This window comes from Canis lupus, chromosome 19 (assembly GCF_048164855.1).
Source record: "Canis lupus baileyi chromosome 19, mCanLup2.hap1, whole genome shotgun sequence".
Classification (NCBI taxonomy): Eukaryota; Metazoa; Chordata; class Mammalia; order Carnivora; family Canidae; genus Canis; species Canis lupus.
The window spans coordinates 49,426,313-49,449,679 of record NC_132856.1 but is presented as its reverse complement, the minus strand read 5'-3'; the positions used below and the strand labels follow the sequence as shown (position 1 = coordinate 49,449,679).

General features: G+C 38.5%; 1 protein-coding gene and 1 pseudogene across 1 annotated transcript; both read left to right on the top strand.

The window, feature by feature from the left end:
- Positions 1–12,595: 12,595 nt before the first annotated feature.
- On the top strand, positions 12,596–13,516 carry LOC140611355 (olfactory receptor 7C1-like). Its single transcript, XM_072788140.1, has one exon. The coding sequence runs from the start codon at positions 12,596–12,598 to the stop codon at positions 13,514–13,516; it is 921 nt and encodes a 306-aa protein (XP_072644241.1).
- Positions 13,517–22,118: 8,602 nt separating this feature from the next.
- Positions 22,119–23,056, top strand: LOC140611456 (olfactory receptor 7A17-like; annotated as a pseudogene).
- The last annotated feature ends 311 nt before the right edge of the window (positions 23,057–23,367 follow it).

Below are 23,367 nucleotides of genomic sequence, written 5' to 3'. Positions count from 1 at the left end.
CCCTCTAACTCCATCCACATCACTGCAAGTGGCAAGATTTTATTCTTTTCTGTGGCTGGGTAATATTCCATATTGTGTATATACATACCACATCTTCTTTATCCACTTATGTATCACTGGACATTTGGGCTGCTTATTTATTTTGGCTCTCATAGATAAGGTTGCAGCAAACATAGAGGAGCATGGATCTCTTTCAATTAGTGTTTTTGTATTTTGGGGGTAATAACCCAATATGCTGTGTGATTTTTAAAAAATTTAAATTAAATTAGCCAACATTTAGTACATCATTAGGTTCAGATGTAGTGTTCAATAATTTATCAGTTGTATAGAACACCCACATGCCTTCCTTACTGCCCATCACCTGATTTCTCCATCGCACCACCTACCCCCCTCCAGCAACCCTCAGTTTGTTTTCTATAGTTAAGAGTCTCTCATGATTTGCCTCCCTCTCTGAGGACTTCTTACTCAGTTTTCCCTCCCTTCCCCCATTATCTTCTGCATTGTTTCTTATATTGCACATATGAGTGAGATGATATGAGAAGTGTCTTTCTCTGATTGACTTATTTTGCTCAGCATAATACCCTCCAATTCTTTTTTATTTATTAATTTTTAATTAAAAATTTTTATTTTATTTTTTAAATAAATTTATTTTTATTGGTGTTCAATTTGCCAACATACAGAATAACACCCAGTGCTCATCCCGTCAAGTGCCCACCTCAGTGCCTGCCACCCAGTTACCCCCACCCCCCTGCCCTCCTCCCCTTCCACCACCCCTAGTTCGTTTTCCAGAGTTAGGAGTCTTCCATGTTATGTCTCCCTTTCTGATATTTCCCACTTATTTTTCCTCATTTCCCCTTTATTCCCTTTCACTATTATTTATATTCCCCAAATGAATGAGACCATATAATGTTTGTCCTTCTCCGGTTGACTTATTTCTATCTACATAGATGTGAATGGTAAGATTTCATCCTATCTGATGGCTGAGTAATAAACCATTGGATATATATACCACATCCTCTTTATCCATTCATCTGTCGATGGATAACTCTCTTCTTTCTACAGTTTGGCTATTGTGGACATTGCTGCTATGAGCAAATAGGTGTCCTGTATTTCACTTCATCTGTATCTTTGGGGTAAATATCCAGTAGTGCAATTGCTGGGTCATGAGATAGCTCTACTTTTAACTTCTTGAGGAACCTCCATGCAGTTTCCAGAGTAGTTGTGCCAGCTTGCGTTCCAACCAAAAGTGTAGTAGAGTTTCCCTTTCTCCACAACCTCACCAACATTTGTTGTTTCCTGTCTTGTCACTTAAGAAGTATCTCATTGTGGTTTTGATTTGTATTTCCTTGATGACAAGTGCTGTGGAGTATTTTTCATGTGTCTGCTAAGCATTTGTACATCTTTTTTGGAGAAATATCTGTTCATCTCTTCTGCCTATTTTTTTGGCTGGAGTCATTGTTTTTTTGGGTGTTGAGTTTGATAAGCCCTTGATAGATCTTGGATACTAGCCCTTTATCTGATATGTCATTTGCAAATATCTTCTCCCATTCTGTAGTTATCTTTTGGTTTGTTGACTGTTTCCTTTGCTGTGTAGAAACATTTTACCTTGATGAAGTGTCAATAGTTCATTTTTGCTTCTGTTTGCCTTGACTTTGGAGACATGTCTAGCCAGAAGTTGCTGTGTCCAAGGTCAAAGAGGTTGCTGCCTGTGTTCTCCTCCAGGGTTTTGATGGATCCTGTCTCACATTTAGGTCTTTCATCCATTCTGAGTTTATCTTTGTGTATGGTGTAAGAGATTGGTTCAGTTTCATTCTTCTGCTCATGGCTGTCCAATTTTCCAAGCGCCATTTATTGAAGAGATTGTCCTTTTTCCATTGGATATTCTTTCCTGCTTTGTTGAAGATTAGTTGACCATGGAGTTGGAGTCCATTTCTAGATTCTCTGTTCTGTTCCACTGAACTATGTGTCCTTTTCTGTGCCAACATCATACCTTCTTGAGGATTAAAATTTTGTAATAGAGTTGTACTCTGGCATTGTGATGCCCCCAGCTTTGGATTTCTTTTTCAATATTCCTTTGGTATTTGGAGTCTTTTCTGGTTCCATACACATTTTAGGGTTATTTGTTCCAGCTCTGCGAAAAATGTTGATGGTATTTTGATAGGGATTGCACTGAATGTGTAGATTGCTCTGGGTAGCATAGACATTTTCACATTTTGTATTCTTCCAGTCCATGAGCATGGAATGTTTTTCCATTTATTTGTGTCTTCCTCAATTTCTTTCACAAGTGTTCTGAAGTTTTTAGAGTACAGATCCTTTACCTGTTTGGTTAGGTTTATTCCTAGGTATCTTACCGTTTTTGGTGTAATTGTTAATGGGATTAATTCCTTAATTTCTCTTTTTCCAGTCTCATTGTTAGTGTATAGAAATGCAACTGATTTCTGTGTATTGATGTTGTATCCTGCCATATTCCTAAATTGCTGTACAAGCTCTAGCAATTTCAGGGTAGAGTTTTTGTGTTTTCTGCATTAAATATCATGGTATCTGCAAAGAGTGAGAATTTGACTTCCTCTTTGCTGACTTGAATGCATTTTATTTCTTTTTGTTGTCTGATTTCTGAGGCTAGGGCTTCTAGTACTATGTTGAACAACAGTGATGAGAGTGGGCATCCCTGTCATGTTTCTGACCTTAGAGGAATAGCTCTCAGTTTTTCTCAGTGTAAGCAGCTCTATGTGGTTTTTGCTCTCTGAAGTCTTTTTGTGCCATTTCAAAGGATTGGGGAAAAATGGTGGTGCCCCAATCTTCTGCCCCAGAGCTGAAATATTGAGGTCCCCACTCTTCAGTGCACCATTGGGTAAAAGCAATCAATCACTTCTGTGTGCACCAAACTCCCCAGACTCTTGTGGTGAGCACCTGAGTCAATCTCCACTGGGGAAGGAGGGGGATCCCATCTCAGTTCTTCTACTTGCTGGGCCTTTGCTCTTGGAGTGATTGCCCACTCATATTGCAGTTCATGTATATGGCAACATCGAGCTGAGAACCCAGTCCCTTCTTTGCTGATTGTGGCCTGCTTCCTCGGTCCTCTGCTTGAAAACCCTGCCACACTCAGGCACCCTCATTCTTTTTGTGACCCCGGGGATCCTGAGACCACATTGTCCTGCCTAGGACTCTGTCACACTTTATCACCTGAGCACCTTTTAGGTTGGGATATGCCTCACTGGAGCAGACTTCTAGAAGTTCTGATGATGTGCTCTGCTGCTGGGAGGGCTGCCTCCCCTCGTGGTTTGTCTTCCAATATATCCCCTCAGAATCACTTCTCTGCACCTCCTACCTTGCAAAAACTGGTCACTTTTGTATTTGTAGAATTGCAGCAACTCTTTCCATAGATTTCAGGTTGAATTCACAGGTGTTCAGAATGATGAGATAGGTATCTAACTGAATTCAAGGGACCAGATGAAACATGGGTCCCCCGCTCTTCAGCCATATTCCCTCCCCTACCCAGTAATGTGATTACCGGATCATAAGGCAGTTATATTTTTAGCTTTTTGAGGAACCTCCATAGTGTTTCCATAGTGTCAGCGTCTGTTTCCATTCCCAACTACAGTGAAAGAAAGTTCCCTTTTCTCCAAAACATCACCAACAGTCGTTGTTTCTTTTTTAAAAAATCTTTTAAAATGTAGCACTGGGTGTTATTCTGTATGTTGGCAAATTGAACACCAATAAAAATAAATTTATTATTAAAAAAATAAAATGTACATCTAAAACTAATATTACACTGTAGGTTAAATAACTAGAATTTAAATAAAAGAATTGCCATTTGAAAATTGAGTTGTTTGGTTTTTGTGCTGTGGAATTTTTGTACATTTATTGGATATTAATCTATTGCCAGGTATGTGGTTTGCCAATCTTTTCTCCACTTGTGGGTTCTTTTCACTTGAGTAATAGTACCTTTGATGCACAGATAGTTTTAATTTTGCTGAAGAATTTATTTTTCTTCTGGTTGCCTGTGTCTTGGGTGCTATATCCAGAAAATCTTGGTCAAATCCAGTGTGTTAAGATACACCTCAGTGTTTTCTTCTAGTCCTTACAGTTTTTTTTTCTTGTGGTTAGATCTATGATTGATTCGAAGTCATGTTTGTAGATGGTGGATGGAAGGGTTGCCTTCATGTTTTTGCAGGTTATATCCTGGTTTCCCATCACCGTTTTTTGGGAAAGTTGTCTATTTACCATTGAAGTGTCCTGGCACTTTTGTCAAAAACCATTTCACCCTCTAAACTGAATTTATTTCTGCTCTCCCCCTTTTCCAGTGATTTATATTTCTGTTTTTGTTGCTGCTATTGAAAATGGATAGTTAAAAGTATAATGTGGTAACTCTGAATATCACGTCCCTAGCAATTTTTTATTGAAGTGTAACTTACATACAGTGTTCTTTTAGCTTCAGGTGTACAATGTCATGATTCATAAATCCCATATGTTGTTCAGTGCTTATCAAGATAAGTGTAGTTTTAATCCCCTTCATCTATCTCACTCATCACCCATTCAACTGTGAGCTCCTCAGGAGAAGGAACCTTGTCTTACACTTTTCTTCGTTCTTCATTACACTTTTCATGTAGCTGAGTTACTATCGTATCCTCAAGGCTGCATAAATGTTTGTAAGATGCATAAAGAAGCAAATGGTTGAGTGATGTTAAACAGACATTGTATACAATGAAAAAGAAGGGAGAAGCAGGAGAACAGAAGAAGCATTCTGGGGTCTGGGGAAATCCATGATCATGAGCAAACAGAAGGGGGTCCTGATGATTGAGGGCACATAGAATCTCTAATTCAAGTCAAGAATTGGATGCTTATTAGGGGTACTCTGACTTATTAGTGAGATTCTCTAAAGAGCAGAGACCTCCTTGTGGGATAAAAGAGTTTAATGAGATAAGAGACAATCATGCAATGGCCAGATTGTGTCTCAATACCAACCATGGGACCAGTTTGCATTCTATGTTTAAGTCCTAGCTCCACAGCACCAAGTGTCCTAAGGGGAAGCAAAACAAAAGAATATCTCATTAATGAGACTCATAGGAATTCAGCCTCTACACCTATAGAAGTTGAAAGTCTCTGCTGTACTTACTGAATCTCTTCTAATCTCAGGTGATATGAGAAATAACTGTGTTTTCCAGACCCTTCATGAGTGGGGCAATGTCTCTTCCTTTCCTGTGGGCATGACTTTCAAGTTCATCAATCATCCATGGGAGTAACTGGTTCAGTGATCTTCCGCTCTTCTGTGATAATATCTGGGTGAGCCACAACATCTTCACAAGTGTTGGGGACATGTGTTATGGTAGGAGGGACGCTTCTATCCTAGTTATTTTGGGGGCATTAACAAAGGACAATAAGTAAAGGAAGGTTTACTAATACTATGTCTTGCCCAGTAAAGCTTTGATTCTCTGGGTACACGAAATCATCTTTCCCTGATCTGTCTTGTCCAGAGTGGTGCTTAATGATAGGATGTCATTCATCAACAGTATTTTCTCTATTTTATTGCTTGTTTTTTCATTGTTGAGAGTGTCTGCTTGTTGTTATTCAACCATTTGTTATTGCAGTCATAGGCACTATCATTTATTCTGGGCTTTAATAAATGACTAAGACGTTGTTTCTTCTCAAGGTATTCACTGTGTAAATGGAGTGAGAGATGTAAAAATAAAAAAAATGTGATATCGTGAGATTGCACTGAAATCTGTGGAAGTATCCAAAAATGTTGACTCTTTATTTTAATTTTTTTCAAACGGTTGACTCTTTCATGGGAGTTAGTGAAGGCTTCACACACAAGCTTACTGAGCCTTGAAGGAGGTGTTTGAGTCCTTCCAAGGGGGATAAGGAATGTGAACAATCCAGGAAGAAACAGCAGAGGAGGAAATGTAGAGATTAAGTAAAACGGAAGTTGTGCTGAGATTAGAATCCCCTCTTACTGATCTGAGCAACAATCAGTAGCAGGGAATGCAAAATGAATCAGCATGAGCCTGGCCTTGTAGGAAACAGTCAGAATAACACAGAATGGAGTGTTTTGGCTACAGGGCTGACATTTAATTCTGAAAATAAAGTGAAGAGTAAGTGCAGGTTTTAAAGGTCAGGGACAGCTATGAATAGGCCTGCTCTATGGAAAAGTGACCCAGGTTAATGTGAGGAACAAATAATTGCTGTGTTCAGAGTGTGAGGGGGGACATTGAGGGATAGAAATAACACCATGAATGTGAGATGGGAGTCCAGTGATGGGTTCCTGAAGGTATGGACATCATAGGTACAAAAATTCACATGATTTTTTCATTCATTATTACATTTTAAAAAAGATTTTATTTATTTATTTATTTATTTATTCATAAGAGACACAGACAGAGAGAGGCAGAGACACAGGCAGAGGAAGAGGCAGGGTCCATACAGGAAGCCTGATGTGGGACTTGATCCCAGGACTCCAGGACCATGCCCTGAGCCAAAGGCAGATGCTCAACCACTGAGCCACCCAGGCATCCCCACTCATTATTACATTTTTACTAGAAACTAGAACAGACATTTTCTCTTCATCATTTGTATGAATTAATTAATACTACAAACAATGCCAGACATATTAATCACTTTATTGAAATCTTCCAAAAACTATGAATTTGGTATCACTCTTTAATATTATGAATGGAAGGTGTCCTGATAGTAGTGATCCTGCTTATAGAAAACATATAGTGGAGCCTAGGTACATGCTTAGAGCTCAGTGTTTCCAAAGATTTTTGTGTTTCATTAATAATTTTGAGATTAAGCAACTTTAGTCTTTGAGTAGTTATACATTTATCAAAAGTCTTTTTACTGAGATAATTCTCATAAGTTCCCTTCCCTGTTTCTGCTTAGGAACACATACTATCTGTTATACATGTTATGTGTAATCCTCATATTTGCTCAACTTCCACACCCAGCAACTTTTTTCTCAGGCTTCCCTTGTTCTTGAAGAATTGATAGCTTTGAGGAGTACTGGTAAGGTGTTCTGTAAAATGATCTTCTTTTGGACATGCCATATTACTCTTTTCTTGCTGAGTAGACTAGGACTATGGATGTTGGACAGGAAGACCAGATAAGTAAACTGCCATGTTCATCTTACAACATCAGGGGTACACCCTGTCAATGTGACTGACCCTCATTGGTGTTGATATTGGTGTCCTCACTGTCATGAAGTTTGCCAGATTTCTCCACCATGGTTACTCAGTCCCTCTTCTTTCCCTACTGTAGTCTTGTAGGGGCTTTCCATGTGCAGCCCCATTCCTAAGGAGTAGGAGTTATCTTCCACCTCCTGGAGAGTAGAATACCTATGTACATTGTTGGTATTCTTTTGCCCTCTAGTGTGTGTCTTCTCTATTTATTTTCACCTTATTTACATTGGTGTATACTCCTTGATATTGATTATATAGTCTGCATTATAACCTGATATTAATTTATTTTACTGCACAGATTGCTCCTGCTTTGGCAATGGAGAGCTCCTTCAATCAGCTGATTTGTCCCTTTGGCATGTCCCTATCATTCTTGGCTTTTTGGTGGTAATATATCATTACTATCTACAGTAAAATATGCTTCAGCTTCTTGTATTTCCCTCCTGAGTCCTAGAACCTGTGATTCCTGAAAGGAGTCCTTTTTTATTTTATTGGCTCATGGGACGAGCACCAAGATCTGGGTGTTAGATGTGCTAATTGTAACCAGGGCCTCTATATTCCCTTCACTCACTGGCAGAGTGTATATCACTCTGTGTATTTGCAGACAGCTATGCATATATCTATATAACTGTCTTTATCCATGTTAAGCTAAAACAAGTTCATACTGAATGCTCCAACTCTCTTTTATTTTTCATTTTTTAGAAAGATTTTATTTATTTGCTTGAGAGACATTGAGAAATAGAGAGCAAGAGAGAGAACAAAGAGGGAGAGGGAGAAGTAGACTCCCTGTTGAGCAGAGAGCCTGATGTGTGTCTCAATCCCAGGACACTGAGTCAAGACCTGAGATGAAGTCAGACACTTAAAAAAAAGATTTTATTTATTTATTCATGAGAAACACACAGAGAGACAGACAGAGACATAGGCAGGGGAGAAGCAGTCTCTCCATGCAGAGCATGATGTGGGACTCAATGAACCGTAGGATCATGACCTGAGAGGAAGGCAAATGCTTAATTACTGAGCCACCCAAATGCCCCTGAAGGCAGACACTTAACTGGCTGAGCCACTCAGATGCCCCTCCAATTCTCCTTTAAGAACCATATGATCCTCTCAATAGATGCAGAGAAAGCATTTGACAAAATATAGCATCCATTCCTGATCAAAACTCTTCAGAGTGTAAGAATAGAGGGAACATTCCTCAGCATCTTAAAAGCCATCTACAAAAAGCCCACAGCAAATATCATTCTCAATGGGGAAACACTGGAAGCCTTTCCCCTAAGATTGGGAATGAGACAGGGATGTCCACTCTCACCACTGCTTTTCAACATAGTACTAGAAGTCCTAGCCTCAGCAATCAGGGAACAAGAAGAAATAAAAGGCATTCAAATTGGCAAAGAAGAAGTCAAACTCTCCCTCTTTGCAGATGACATGATACTGCACATAGAAAACCCAAAAGACTCCACCCCAACCAAGATTGCTAGAACTCATACAGCAATTTGGCAGTGTGGCAGGATACAAAATCAGTGCCCAGAAATCAGTGGCATTTCTATACACTAACATGAGATTGAAGAAAGAGAAATTAAGGAGTCAATCCCATTTATAACTGCACCCAAAAACATAAGATACCTAGGAATAAACCTAACCGAAGAGGTAAAGGATCTATACCCTAAAAACTATAGAACACTTCTGAAAGAAATTGAGGGAGACACAAAGAGATGGAAAATATTCCATGCTCATGGATTGGAAGAATTAATATAGTGAAAATGTCAATGTTACCCAGGGCAATTTACACATTTAATGCAATCATTATCAAAATATCACGGACTTTCTTCAGAGAGTTGGAACAAATCATCTTAAGATTTGTGTGGAATCAGAAAAGACCCTGGATAGCCAGGGGAATATTAAAAAAAGAAAACCAGAGCTGAGGGCACCACAATGTTGTACTACACATCACAGGCGTACTACAAAGCTGTGGTCATCAAGACAGTGTGGTACTGGCACACATAGATCAATGGAACAGAATAGAGAATCCAGAAATGGACCCTCAACTTTATGGTCAACTAATATTCAACAAAACAGGAAAGACTATTCACTGGAAAAAAGACAGTCTTTTCAATAAATGGTGCTGGTAAAATTGGGCATCCACATGCAGAAGAATGAAACTAGACCATTCTTTTACACCATACACAAAGATAAGCTAGAATGATCATTCTAGCCTCTCCACTTTGCTCACCTGTAAAGTCCTACACCAAATGGCCCACCATTTACTCTCCGTTTTCTTATATGTTCAATTTCATTCACATGTGTGAAAGTATCAGCACTGGTTACAGTATCCTCTGCAATACACCTTTATAAACTAGATTAGGGTGCTTCTGAGCAAGTTCTTTCATCTCCTGTTTTACAGATTCCACTCAGTTCCCATATCCTCTATTTCTGCACTTCCCCCCCACCTTCTGCACTGCACTGAAATTAAATGCAATTGTAATACAGTTAGTTTTTTTTTTTCCCACACAGTGCACTCCATTTTGGGATTCCCTTAGTCATCTGTGTTTTGTGTTTGTATTGATCTATATTTGTAACACTGCTGAATCTGTTTCTTAGGCAACCAGGTTTTTTGTTTTTAATGGCATCTTATTTTTTTTACATATATTTTTAATTGGGGTTCAATTTGCCAACATATAGCAAAACACCCAGTGCTCATCCCATCAAGTGCCCCCCTCAGTGCCCGTCACCCAGTCATCTTATTTTTTAAGATAAAATCACCTTTTTTGTGAGCTTCTTCCTTTCTCTATTGATGACTTTTATTTCCCTTCTGTTTTTTTCTTTTCACCTTCTCCTTCCCCACCTTCCTCCCCCCCTTCTTCTCTCAGCTAATTGCTCTGTTGAACTTGCAATGCCATGTGTGTAAAAGGTATGAAAGCAGAAATGTTTGTCTTGTTTTTATCTTAGGGATAACTTTTAGCCTTTCACTATAGAGAATAATGTTAGAGGTGGGTTTTCATATATGACCTATATCATGATGAGGAAGTTTCCGTCTGTTCTTAGGTTTCTTCAATGTTACTATTATGAAAGAAATGCTCAATTTTTTTCTGCAGCAGTTGAGTTAATTATACACTTGCCTCCCTATCTGTTAATGTGTTGTATTACAGAGAGGGGTTTTTATAAGTCAAGCCATCCTTTCCTTCAAGGAACAAATCCCACTTGGTAATGATGCATAACCCTTTTATTTTTTTAATGTTAAATTCAATTACCCAACATATAGTACATCATTAGTTTCTAATGTAGTGTTCAATAATTCAGTTGTGTATAACACCCAGTGCTCATCACATCATGTGTCCTCCTTAATGTACATCACCCAGTTACCTCATCCCTGCCCTCCTCTCCAGCAATCTAATGATATTCTCACTCTTTGATGAATTCCCATTCAGTTTTTCCTCCCTTACCCTATGATCCTCTGCACTGTTTCTTATATTCCACATACGAGTGACATTATATTATAAGTAACTTTCTCTGATTGACTTATTTTGCTCAGTTTAATTCTCTCCAGTTCTATCCATGTGAATGTAAATGGTAAGATTTTATTCTTTCTGATGACTGAATAATATTCCATTTATTCTTTCTTATGGCTGAGTAATATTCTATCTTCATCCATTCATCTGTTTATGGATATCTCGGCTCTTTCCACAGTTTGGCTATTGTGGACATTGCTGTTATAAGCATTGGGGTGCAGATGCCCCTTCGGATCACTATATTTGCATCTTTAGGGTAAATACCTAGTAGTGCAATTGCTGGGTCATAGGGTAGATCTATTTTTGTTTCTTGAGGAACCGCCAAACAGTTTTCCAGAGTGGCTGTACCAGCTTGCATTCTGGCCAAAAGCATAAGAGGGTTCCCTTTTCTCCACATCCTCACCAACATTTGTTGTTTCTTATCTCATCTCTTCTGCCCATTTCTTGGCTGGAGTCATTATTTTTTGGGTGTTGAGTTTATAAGCCCCTGATAGATCTTGGATACTAGTCTTTTATCTGATATGTCATTTGAAAATATCTTCTCCCATTCTGTAGGTTGTCTTTTGGTTTGTCAACTGTTTCCTTTGCTGTGCGGAAGCATTTTGCCTTGATGAAGTGTCAATAGTTCATTTTTGCTTCTGTTTGCCTTGACTTTGGAGACATGTCTAGCCAGAAGTTGCTGTGTCCAAGGTCAAAGAGGTTGCTGCATGTGTTCTCCTCCAGGGTTTTGATGGATTCCTGTCTCACATTTAGGTCTTTCATCCATTTTGAGTTTATCTTTGTGTATGGTGTAAGAGATTGGTCCAGTTTCATTCTTCTGCTCATGGTTGTCCAATTTTCCAAGCACCATTTATTGAAGAGATTGTCCTTTTTTCCATTGGATATTCTTTCCTGCTTTGTTGAAGATTAGTTGACCATGGAGTTGGAGTCCATTTCTAGATTCTCTGTTCTGTTCCACTGAACTATGTGTCCGTTTCTGTGCCAGTACCATACTGTCTTGATGATTACAGCTTTGTAATAGAGTTTGTACCCACAGTGTGATGTCCCCAGCTTTTGTTTTCCTTTTCAACATTCCTTTGGTATTTGGGGTCTTTTGTGGTTTGATTATGTAAAATTTATGCTGTTGTAGACATCGTATATAATATATACATATAAAAATGACAGTGTCCATTGCCTTAGGATGTTTCCAAAGAAGCAGAAGGCTTTAACCTCCTCTTTCTTCTACATCCAACACCTGTTCCTGTTGCGTTACACACTCTGCTCCATCTTTCTCTTTGATGTTGCCCAGTGGTTTGGGTAAGGGGGTTTGCACAGGCTATTTCCCTGCCTTGATTGTTCTTTTCAAAGTTATCGACATGGTTCATGAATCCACTGCTCTCAGCTTTCTTGCTCAAAAGCATCTTATCTGAGAGGATACAATGGAAAGATTTCTTTTCACTTTAGGTCTACCTTGTCATGCATTATTTTACTTATTAGTGGTGACCACCACTTGAAACATCATTTACTCATTCATTAATATTCTATTGCTCCCTCTGACACACACATATTTAGGCTCAATCTTGTTAAGGTCAAACACACATCACTACTTAATACAATGTTTTCAACAATACTTACCACAAGGTATTTGTTGAATGAATAAAACAACTCTTAGGGAATGTATAGAGAAAAACATTGCCCTTGGGTAAATGTTTTGATTCAGGACAAGGATTATTAATCATTTTTAGCATCATGGGAAACATGGAGCATTTGGGATTCCCTGAAATTTTCAACTAAATATTCTGGATTGGCAGGAAATGTATAAGAATTAATGAATAAAGCAAGTTGAAAACACAAATTGCAACATTTCTTTTAATTCTGTGATCACTGCTTGTGCCCTCAGAAAGCTTTTGTCTCTGTTCCTGCCTGTTCAGCAGTTACATGGAACAAAGAAATCAAAGCCGCGTTTCACAATTTATCCTCCTGGGACTTTCAGAGGTGGGAGAACTACAGCCACTGCTCTTTTGGCTGTTCTTTTCCATGTACCTGATCACCTTCAGTGGGAACCTGCTCATCATCCTGGCCATTGTCATGGACTCCCACCTCCACACACCCATGTACTTCTTCCTCTCCAACCTGTCCTTTGTAGACATCTGTTTCACCTCTACCACCGTCCCCAAGATGCTGCTGAACATCCAGACACAGAGCAAAGTGATCACCTATGAAGGCTGCCTCAGCCAGATGTATTTTTTCATGCTGTTTGGAGGATTAGACAACTTTCTCTTGACAGTGATGGCCTATGACCGGTTTGTGGCCATCTGTCACCCCCTGTACTACATGGTCATCATGAATCCCAAGTTCTGTGGCATCCTGCTTCTGGCATGCTGGTTATTGAGTGTTATGGACTCTCTATTACATGACTTAATGGTTTTCCAATTGTCTTTCTGTACACAGTTAGAAATCCCTCACTTTTTCTGTGAACTTAAACAGATGATCCAACTTGCTTGCTCTGATACCTTCCTCAATAACCTGGCAATTTATCTTGCAAGTGGACTTCTGGGGGTTCTTCCACTCATTGGTATCCTTTTCTCTTATTCTAGAATTGTAGCTTCCATTTTGAAAATTTCATCTTCTGGGGGCCAGTATAAAGCATTTTCCACATGTGGGTCTCACCTTTCAGTCGTTTCCTTATTCTATGGTACAGGATTTGGAGTGTATCTTAGTTCTACTGCTTTGCGAAACTCCAGAGCAAGTGCCATAGCCTCGGTGATGTACACAGTGGTCACTCCCATGCTGAACCCCTTTATCTATGGTCTGAGGAACAGAGACTTAAAGCAGGCCTTAAGAAAACTCTTTAGCTGAGAGACATTCTTTGCATAGAAGAATCTTTTGTTTCAAGATAAAGATGTAAGTAACAGGGCTCAAAACCCTAGAAGACCTAGATCATGATATTTGTATTATAGAAAGACAGTCTGTAAAATAACTTTCTATAGCATTCGGTCTCTTTTTTTTTCACACACAATGATCAACTATTTCTTTTTATTTCATTTTCAAGTTTTTATTTAAATTCTAGTTAGTTAACAGATAGTGAAGTATTAGATTCAGGATAGAATTTAGTGATTCATCACTTATGTACAACTCCTAGTGCTCATCACAACAGAAGCCCTCTTTAATGCCCATCACTCATCTATCCTGTCCTATCCTATCCTATCCTATCCTATCCTATCCTATCCTATCCTATCCACCTATTCTCCAACAACCTTGTTTGTTTCCCATTGTTAAGAGTCTGTTTTATGGTCTATTTCCTCAAAATTGTTTTATTTATTTATTTTTTATTTTATTTTTTCAAAATTGTTTTAAAAAGATTTATTTCCAGAGTGGCTGCACCATTTCACATTCCCACCAACAGTGTAAGAGGGTTCCCTTTTCTCCGCATCCTCTCCAACATTTGTGGTTTCCTGCCTTGTTAATTTTCCCCATTCTCACTGGTGTGAGGTGGTATCTCATTGTGGTTTTGATTTGTATTTCCCTGATGGCAAGTGATGCAGAGCATTTTCTCATGTGTGTGTTGGCCATGTCTATGTCTTCCTCTGTGAGATTTCTCTTCATGTCTTTTGACCATTTCATGATTGGATTGTTTGTTTCTTTGCTGTTGAGTTTAATAAGTTCTTTATAGATCTTGGAAACTAGTGGAATATTACTCAGCCATTAGAAATGACAAATACCCACCATTTGCTTCAACATGGATGGAACTGGAGGGTGTTATGCTGAGTGAAATAAGTCAATCGGAGAAGGACAAACATTATATGGTCTCATTCATTTGGTGAATATAAATAATAGTGAAAGGGAATAGAAGCGAAGGGAGAAGAAATGGGTAGGAAATATCAGAAAGGGAGACAGAACATGAAGACTCCTAACTCTGGGAAACGAAATAGGGGTGGTGGAAGGGGAGGAGGGCGGGGGTGGGGGTGAATGGGTGATGGGCACTGAGAGGGGCACTTGATGGGTGTTATTCTGTATGTTGGCAAATTGAACACCAATAAAAAATAAATTTATTATTAAAAAAGATTTATTTATTTATTTATTTATTTATTTATTTATTTATTTATTTATTATTTCAGAGAGAGAAAGAGAGCGAGAGAGCAAGAGAGAGTTAGCGCAAGTGGGTAGGGCAGAGGGAGGACAGAGAATCTCCAGAAGACTCCAGGTGAGCATGGAACCCAATGCTGGGCTCAATCTCATGACCCTGAGATCACTGGCTGAAACCAAGAGTTGGACACTTAACTGACTGTGCCATCCAGGTGTTCCTATTTCTTGAAATTTTTTTGATATCTTATTAAGTCCCCTGCATGGATTTCTACAGCAGATAAATAGTACAGGAAATTGGGTACTTATAATGTTAGGAAGAGCTGGAGGAATAAATGTGGTATACTTCCTCCCTTAGATGAAAGGAGCCATTCCTTAGAATATCTGCTCTGGGAGAAAATCCATTTAACATAGTAGAGGCTATGTACCAGTTTCCAGGGTTTTCTGTTAATCCACCCCAGAAAGAGAGCAAATCTGCAACAGCAGAGGCATCTGGAACCCTGTGTGATGAAGTTTACAATAATTCACATCCACTATGCAATATATAATTTTCCCTTGCACAGATAAAAACATAAATTGTGTAGGTAATAGAAACAACTCCTGAATTTTCAGACTGATGTGTCCTTTATGGTGCTTACTCCGAGGATGCATTATTACTTTTCATTTAGTATTTTTGTAGGCAGCAACACTATCTGGTGATTGCCCTCAACACCTCCTGCCATAATAGGCCTTTCACAGATAATAAAATCAATGTGAATAGTCTGCCTCTGGCCTTAAGTCTTTGTAATGATACATCCCAGAAATTAGGCAATAATAGCAGGATATCCTTATGGATCTCACTTGTGCTTTATGAGTTGAGTAAGATGAATGTATCTTCATCACCTGACCCTAGAAGCCCCCATTTGGATTTGTAGGCCATCATGGTAAACTCCTATTACCTGGTTCACAGTTTTCCAGGTAAAAGTCCACAGGTTCCTTTGAACACTAGTGTTTAGTTAAATGTTTAAGGAGCTCTCTCTCTCAAAAGAAAACAGAAAGAAATGAAAGCATGAAGAAAGGAAGAAAATAAGATAAAGGGGGAAAAACCAAGAGTACTTACTTGTAGCACTTGTAGGTTTCCATGGTGTAATTACTCATCTTGCCCAATTTTTTTTTAATTTTTATTTATTTATTTATGATAGTCACACACACACACACACACACACACACACACAGAGGCAGAGACATAGGCAGAGGGAGAAGCAGGCTCCATGCACCGGAAGCCTGACGTGGGATTCGATCCCGGGTCTCCAGGATCGCGCCCTGGGCCAAAGGCAGGCGCTAAACCGCTGTGCCACCCAGGGATCCCTCTTTTTTTTTTAAAGATTTATTTACTTATCATAGACAGAGGGAGAGACACCAGGGGAGAGGGGCAGAGGGAGGAGTGGGAGTGGGTGAGAGAATATTAAGCAGGCTCCATGCTGATCTCACCACCCTGAGATCATGACCTGAGCTGAAATTGAATTGTTTGCTTAACCAATTGCCCCACACAGGCAACCTCATCTTGCTCAATTTCAAGTAATCAATTTTAGTTCAGAGCACAGTCCTCATGGGCCATTTTAAGCTGGCTATCACCATCACTTCAGCTTCTATGAGTTGGGTTTGGAGGAAAATGTAACTTATTTGTTGCCATTTTAGAGTCTTCACTCAGGGGTAACTGGTTCCATAAATCTAGGATCTGGGCCTGTGAGATTATGACCCTTCACTGTAGTAACTCAGGTCAAGTTTTTCTTCATGAGAATTAGATTTTTTTAAAATTTTTTTATTGTTTTGTTTACTAAAATTGGATGGGCTCTTAATAAGCTGCCCATCATTTCTGTTTCATAGAGCCACTATGTGGAATTTGCCATTTTGAGAAATCCCTGTGGCTCATACAATTTAGATGTGAATGATGAACTCTTACATGAACTCTGAATACCATACCTTAGATGGTTTTGGACTGCTGATGTGGCCTTTGCCAGTTCAGGATGGGTTCACCTCAGGACAAATTCATTTCAATTTGATCATGTCCATGGGAATTGTATCATATAGGGTTGTACAACTCTGTAGAGTTTGTCAAGGAAGACATTATAGCCTCACCAAAGTATTTCTTAATGTCCTTATGTTGAATTTTATGTCCCCTGAACCCTTATTTTGGGTACACTTTGGTGTTGAGGTATTGAATCACACAACATAAACCATTACAATGTCCTTATGTCCTGTACTTTGGATTCCTTCCTCTATATCATATGAGGATATCATTGACACTGACAGTCTTTTAGAGTATGCCAATCATTTTTAATCCTTTTTTTTTGTCAAGGTAAAATATATATAACATTTATTGTTTTAAACACTTTGAAGTATTTGGTTATGTGGCATTAAAGATTTTCTCCCCATCATGCAAGCACAGCCTCTATCCATCTTCAGAACTTTCTCATCATCTAAAACTGAACCTTTGTCCCCATGAAACACTCACTCCCCATTGTTCCCCAGTCCAGACTCTGGGTCCCGCCATCCTGCTTTCTCTGACTAAAACAGAGTCCTCTAGGTACCTCATTTGGATGCAGTGGTATAATATTTGTCCTTTTGTGACTGGCTTCTTTCACTTAGCCTAATGTTTGCAAGGTTCACTCATGTTGTAGCCTGTACCAGAGTTTCATTCGTTTTACAGGCTGAATGATTTTTCACTGTATGTGCTATGCTTGTTCATCTGTGATTTTATTGATGGACATTCAGGCTATCTCCACATTTTAGCTACTGTAAATAAAATTTTATGAAAGTTGGTGTACAAATATCTGTTCTAGTCACTTCTATAAATTCTTTGGGGGCTATAAGTAGGCATATACCCAGAAGTGAAACTACTGGATCATATGATAATTCTGTTTCAATTTTTGAGGAACTGGCACACTGTATCCTGTTGCAGCTGTGCCACTTCTTATTCTCATCAGCAAAGCACCACAGGGTTCCAATTTCCCCACATCCTTGCCAACTTTTATTTTCTGTTTTAGATTTGAAGTTAGCCATCCTAGTGTGTGTGAGGTGGTGTCACATTATGGTTTCGGTTTGCATTTCCTTAATGATTAGTGATATTGTGCATCTTTCATGTGCTAATTAGCTATCCTATATCTTCTTTGGAAAACGGTCTATTCCTGTCCATTGGCTGTTTATTTTTTCTCACCATGGGTTTTGTTTTTTAAATTTTAATTTTAGCTAGTTAACATACAGTGTAATATTCATTTCAGGTGTGCTCATCACAAATGCCTCATAAACCTCATAATCTATTTTGCCCATCCCCTCTCATCTCCCCTCTGGTGACCATCGGTGTGTTCTATGTAGTTAAGAGACTGCTTCTTGTTTGTCTCTGTCTCTCTCTCTCTCTTTTTTTTTTTTTTACCTTGGCATACTAGTATTGTTTCTTAAATTCTACATATGAGTGAGATTATATGGTATTTGTCCTTCTCTGACTGACTTATTTTGCTTAGCATAATGCCCTCTAGTTCCATCCATGTCATTGCAAATGGCAAGATGTCATTATTTTTGATGGCTGAGTAATATTCCATTATAAATATACCACATTTTATCTTGGAGTCCTGGGATCGAGCCCCACACTGGGCTCCCTGCTTGGAGCCTGCTTCTCCCTCTGCCTGTGTCTCTTCCCCTCTTTCTCTCTCTGTGTGTGTCTCTCATGAATAAATAAATAAAATCTTAAAAAAATAAAAAATTACCACATTTTCTTCATTCATCTGTTGATGGACATCTAGGCCCTTTCTATAGTTTGGCTATCGTGGACATTGTTGCTATAAACATTGGGGTGCATGTGCCCCTTTGAATCATTATGTTTGTATCCTTTGGATAAATACTTAGAAGTGCAATCGCTGGGTTGTAGGGTAGTTCTATTTTTTAACTTTTTGAGGAACTTCCATACTGTTTTCCAGAGTGGCTGCATCAGTTTGCTTTCTTACCACAATGTAAGAGTGTTCCCCTTTCCCTGCATGCTCACCATATCTGTGGTTTACTGAGTTGTTAATTTTAGCCATTCTGACTGATATAAGGTGGTATCTCATTGTGGTTTTGATTTGTATTTATGAGTGATGATCAGGAGTGATGTTGAGCAGTTTTTCATGTGTCGACCATTTGTATGTCTTTCTTACAGAAATGTCTATTCATGTCTTCTGCCTATTTCTTCACTGGATTATTATTATTATTATTATTATTATTAGTAGTAGTAGTAGTAGTAGTAGTATTTTGGTGTTGAGTTTGATAGGTTCTTACAGATTTTGGATACTAGATCTTTTTCTGATAAGTCATTTGCAAATAGCTTCTCTCAGTCTGTAGGTTGCCTTTTAGTTTTGTTGACTGTTTTCTTGGCTGTATAAAAGCTTTTTTATCCTGATGAAGTAACTATAGTTCATTTTTGCTTTTATTTCCCTTGCCTTTGGAGACATGTCTTTTTTTATTTAAAATTTTTATTTACTTATGAGAGAGAGAGAGAGAGAGAGAGAGAGAGAGAGGCAGAGACATGGGCAGAGGGAGAAGCAGGCTTCTGGCAGGGAGCTCAATGTGGGACTCAATCTGGAACTCCAGGATCATGCCCTGAGTCACAGGCAGATGCTCAATCACTAAGCCACCCTGCCATCTTGCTTTTGGAGACATGTCTAGCAAGAAGTTGCTGTGGCTGAGGTGAATATAAAAAGTGGTCCTGTTTCATTCTTCTGCATGTAACTGTTCAATTTTCCCATCACCGTTTATTGAAGAGACTATCCTTTTTCCATTGGATATTCTTTCCTGCTTTGTTGAAGATTAGTTGCCCATAGAGTTGAAGATCCATTTCTGGGATTTACATTCTGTCCCACTGACCTATGAGTCTGTTTTTGTGCCAGTACCATACTGTCTTAATGGTTACAACTTTATAATACAGCTTGAAGTCTGGAATTGTGATACCTCCAGCTTTGGTTTTCTTTTTCAACATTCTTTTGGCTATTTGGGGTCTTTTCTGGTTCCATACAAATTTTAGGATTATTTGTTCCAGCTCTGTGAAAAATGCTGATGGTATTTTGATAGGGATTGCACTGTAGATTGCTCTGGGTAGCATAGACATTTTTACAATATTTATTCTTCCCAATGTGGTGTATGTATACAATGGAATATTACTCAGCCGTTAGAAACGACAAATGCCCACCATTTACTTCAACATGGAGAGACCTGGAGGGTATTATGCTGAGTGAAATGAATCAATTGGAAAAAGACAAACATTATATAGTTTCATCCATTTGGGGAATATAAAAATTAGTGAAAGGGAATAAAGGGAAAGGAGAGAAAATGAGTGAAAATATCAGTGAGGGTGACAAAACATGAGAGACACCTAACTCTGGGAAATGAACAAGGGGTAGTGGAAGGGGAGGTGGGCAGGGGGTTGGGGTGACTGGGTGATGGGCACTGAGGGGGGCACTTGGCGAGATGAGCACTGGGTGTTATGCTATATGTTGGCAAATTGAACTCCAATAAAAAAATTAAAAAAATATTTATTCTTCCAATCCATGAACATGGAATGTTTTTCCATTTCTTTGTGTCTTTCTCAATTTCTTTCATATGTGTTCTATAGTTTCAGAGTAAAGATCCTTTACCTCTTTGGTTAGGTTTATTCCAAAGTGTCTTATGGTTTTTAGTGCAATTATAAATGGGATTGGTTCCTTGATTTCTCTTTCTTCTGCTTCATTGTTAGTGTATAGAAATGCAAATGACTTCTGTGCTTTGGTTACAGCTTTGCTGAATTCCTCTATCAGTTGTAGCAATTTTTGGGTGAAGTCTTTTGGGTTTTCTACATAGAGTATCATGTCCTAGCCTCAGTAATCAGACAACGAAGAGAAAAAAAGGCCTGCAAATTAGCAAAGAAAAAGTCGTTTTTCACTCTTTGTAGATGATGTCAGTTTTTTAAAATGTTTTTATTATGGAAGTGTTGAATCACTCTATTGAACACCTGAAACTAATAATACTGGAATGTTACTAACTTGAATTGAAATAAGCACATTGCCTTTTAAAAATTGAGTTGAATTTTTTGCTGTGAAATTTTTGAACATATTTTGGATATTAATCTATTACAAAATATGTATTTTGCCAATCTTTTCTCCATTTGACTGTTGCCTTTTCACTGGAGAAATAATTCTCTTTGACACACAGATATTTTTACTTTGCTGAAGTATTTTTTTTTCTCTAATTACCTATGTCTTTGTTGTTATATCCAGGAAATCTTGGTCAAATCCAGTGTCATGGCCATGTACTTCTGTGTTTTGTTCTAAGTGCTTACAGTTTTACTCGTTGTGTTTAGATCTATGATCCATTTGGAGTCATGTTTGTAGATGTGAATGGAAGGGTCACTCTTATTTTTTTTAAATGATTTTATTTATTTATTCATGAAAAAAGAGAGACAGAGAGAGACAAAGACACAGGCAGAGGGAGAAGCAGAGGGAGAAGCAGGCTCCATGCAGGGAGCCTGAGGTGGGACTCGATTCCGGGCCTCCAGGATCATGCCCTGGGCTGAAGGCGGTGCTAAACTGCTGAGCCACCCGGGCTGCCCTTATTTTTTGCATGGATATTCTGGTTTTCCATCACCATTTCTTGGATAGGCTGCCATATACTTCCCTTTGAACTGTCCTGGCACTCTTGCCAAAAATCATTCAATCATATAAAAAAGGGTTTATTTCTGGGATCCCTCTTATTTCAATGAGTTATATTTCTGTTGTTGAGAATAGATCATTTGTATACATTTCTTTGGAGAAATATCAATTCAAATCATATCAAACAATATTTGAAAATATTTTTTCTTTTGCAACTCATATGTTGATAACAGATTTATAACTATAATATATACAGAACTCCTACAACTCAACACAACATACATATCCCAAAATAAATTGTGTTAATGCTGAGGATATTTATAGTTAACTTCAGTGCTTTGCCTACTGTCTTCAGTAATAATAATAATTATTGTTCATATTGGATAATTTGTCAAACTATTGTTGAATAAACAAAACAAAAGCCACAAGGAACTTGTAAAAGGAAACATTGCCTTGAGTAAATGTTTAGATTGGAGCAAGGATGGCTAATCAGCTTAAATATCATGATTAACACGGAGCATTTGGGATTCTCTGAAATTTTTATCTAAAGGTAATAGATCTGAAAAAAATGTAAGAATTAGTGCATTACTATATGTTAGCAAATTGAACTCCAATAAAAATATACAAAAAATAATGCATTAAATGTTTTAATACACAAACTGTATAATTTCTCTTAGTTTATTAATCACTGCTTGAGGCTAAATTCACAATGATCTTCTCTCTGTCCTAACAGTTTCACTAGTTACATGGAATAAAGAAATCAAACCTATGTTTCAGAATTTTTCCTCCTGGAACTTTCAGAAGAGAAGGAGCTACAGTCCTTGGTCTTTGGCTGCTCCTGTCCTTGTACCTGGTCACCTTCAGTGGAAACCTGATCATCATCCTGGCTGTTGTAATGGACTCCCACCTCCACACTCCCATGTACTTCTTTCTTACCAACCTGTCCTTTGTAGATGTCTGTTTCACCTCCACTACCATCCCCAAGATGCTTCAGAACACCCAGACTCAGAGCAAAGTCATCATCTATGCAGGCTGCATTGCACAGATTTATTTTCCCATAGTCTTTGCCATGTTGAATGTCTTTTTCCTGAGTGTGATGGTCTTTGGCAGATGGCCATCTGCTGCCCCCAGCACTACATGGTCATCATGAATCGTCTGCTCTGTGGACTGCTGGTTCTGGTGTTCTGGATCATGTGTATCCTGAACTCCTTGTTACAGTTTAATGATATTGTGGCTTTCTTTCTGTACATACTTCCAAATCCCCCACTTTTTCTGTGAACGCAATCAGAAATTTGCTTGTTCTGACCCCCTTCTTAATAACTTGGTGATATATTTTGCAACTGTCTTGTTAGCTGCTGGTCCCTTTATTGGGATCCTTTACTCTTATTCTAAGATCGTTTCCTCCATATGTGGAATATTGTCAGCTCAGGGCAAGTATAAAGCATTTTCCACCTGTGCATCTCACCTCTCAGTTGTCTCCTTATTTAATTGTATGATACTTGTGTACCTTAGCTCTGCTGCTACCCACAGCTCACAGTCAAGTGCAATGGCCTTGGTGATGTATACGGTGGTCACACTCATGCCAAACCCCTTCATTTATAGCCTGAAGAACAGAGATATAAAGAGGGTTCTGAAAGCATTCTTTGTGAGGGAAACTCCACCTGGCCAACTGTTAAAAGACTGAAGAAGTGGCTGAGACTTCAGAGGTCAAAGTCTCTCTGTCAGAAATCATGAATTTTACTCAAGTTGTATGCATAGTATTCCTCTTTCTGTTGATTTCCTTGTCTTCAACTTCTCTATGCCAAATATGTAATTCACTTTATTAAGCTCTGCTCTCTCTGATACTAGTGTTTCCCTTTGTACTTTCCACTTTCTAATATTTATTTTCAACTATGGATCCGAAATATTTGGACAGTTTCATTTTCCTGAGAAAATAGACATTTTTAAATTCTCATTCATTTGGGGAATATAAATAATAGTGAAAGGGAATAGAAG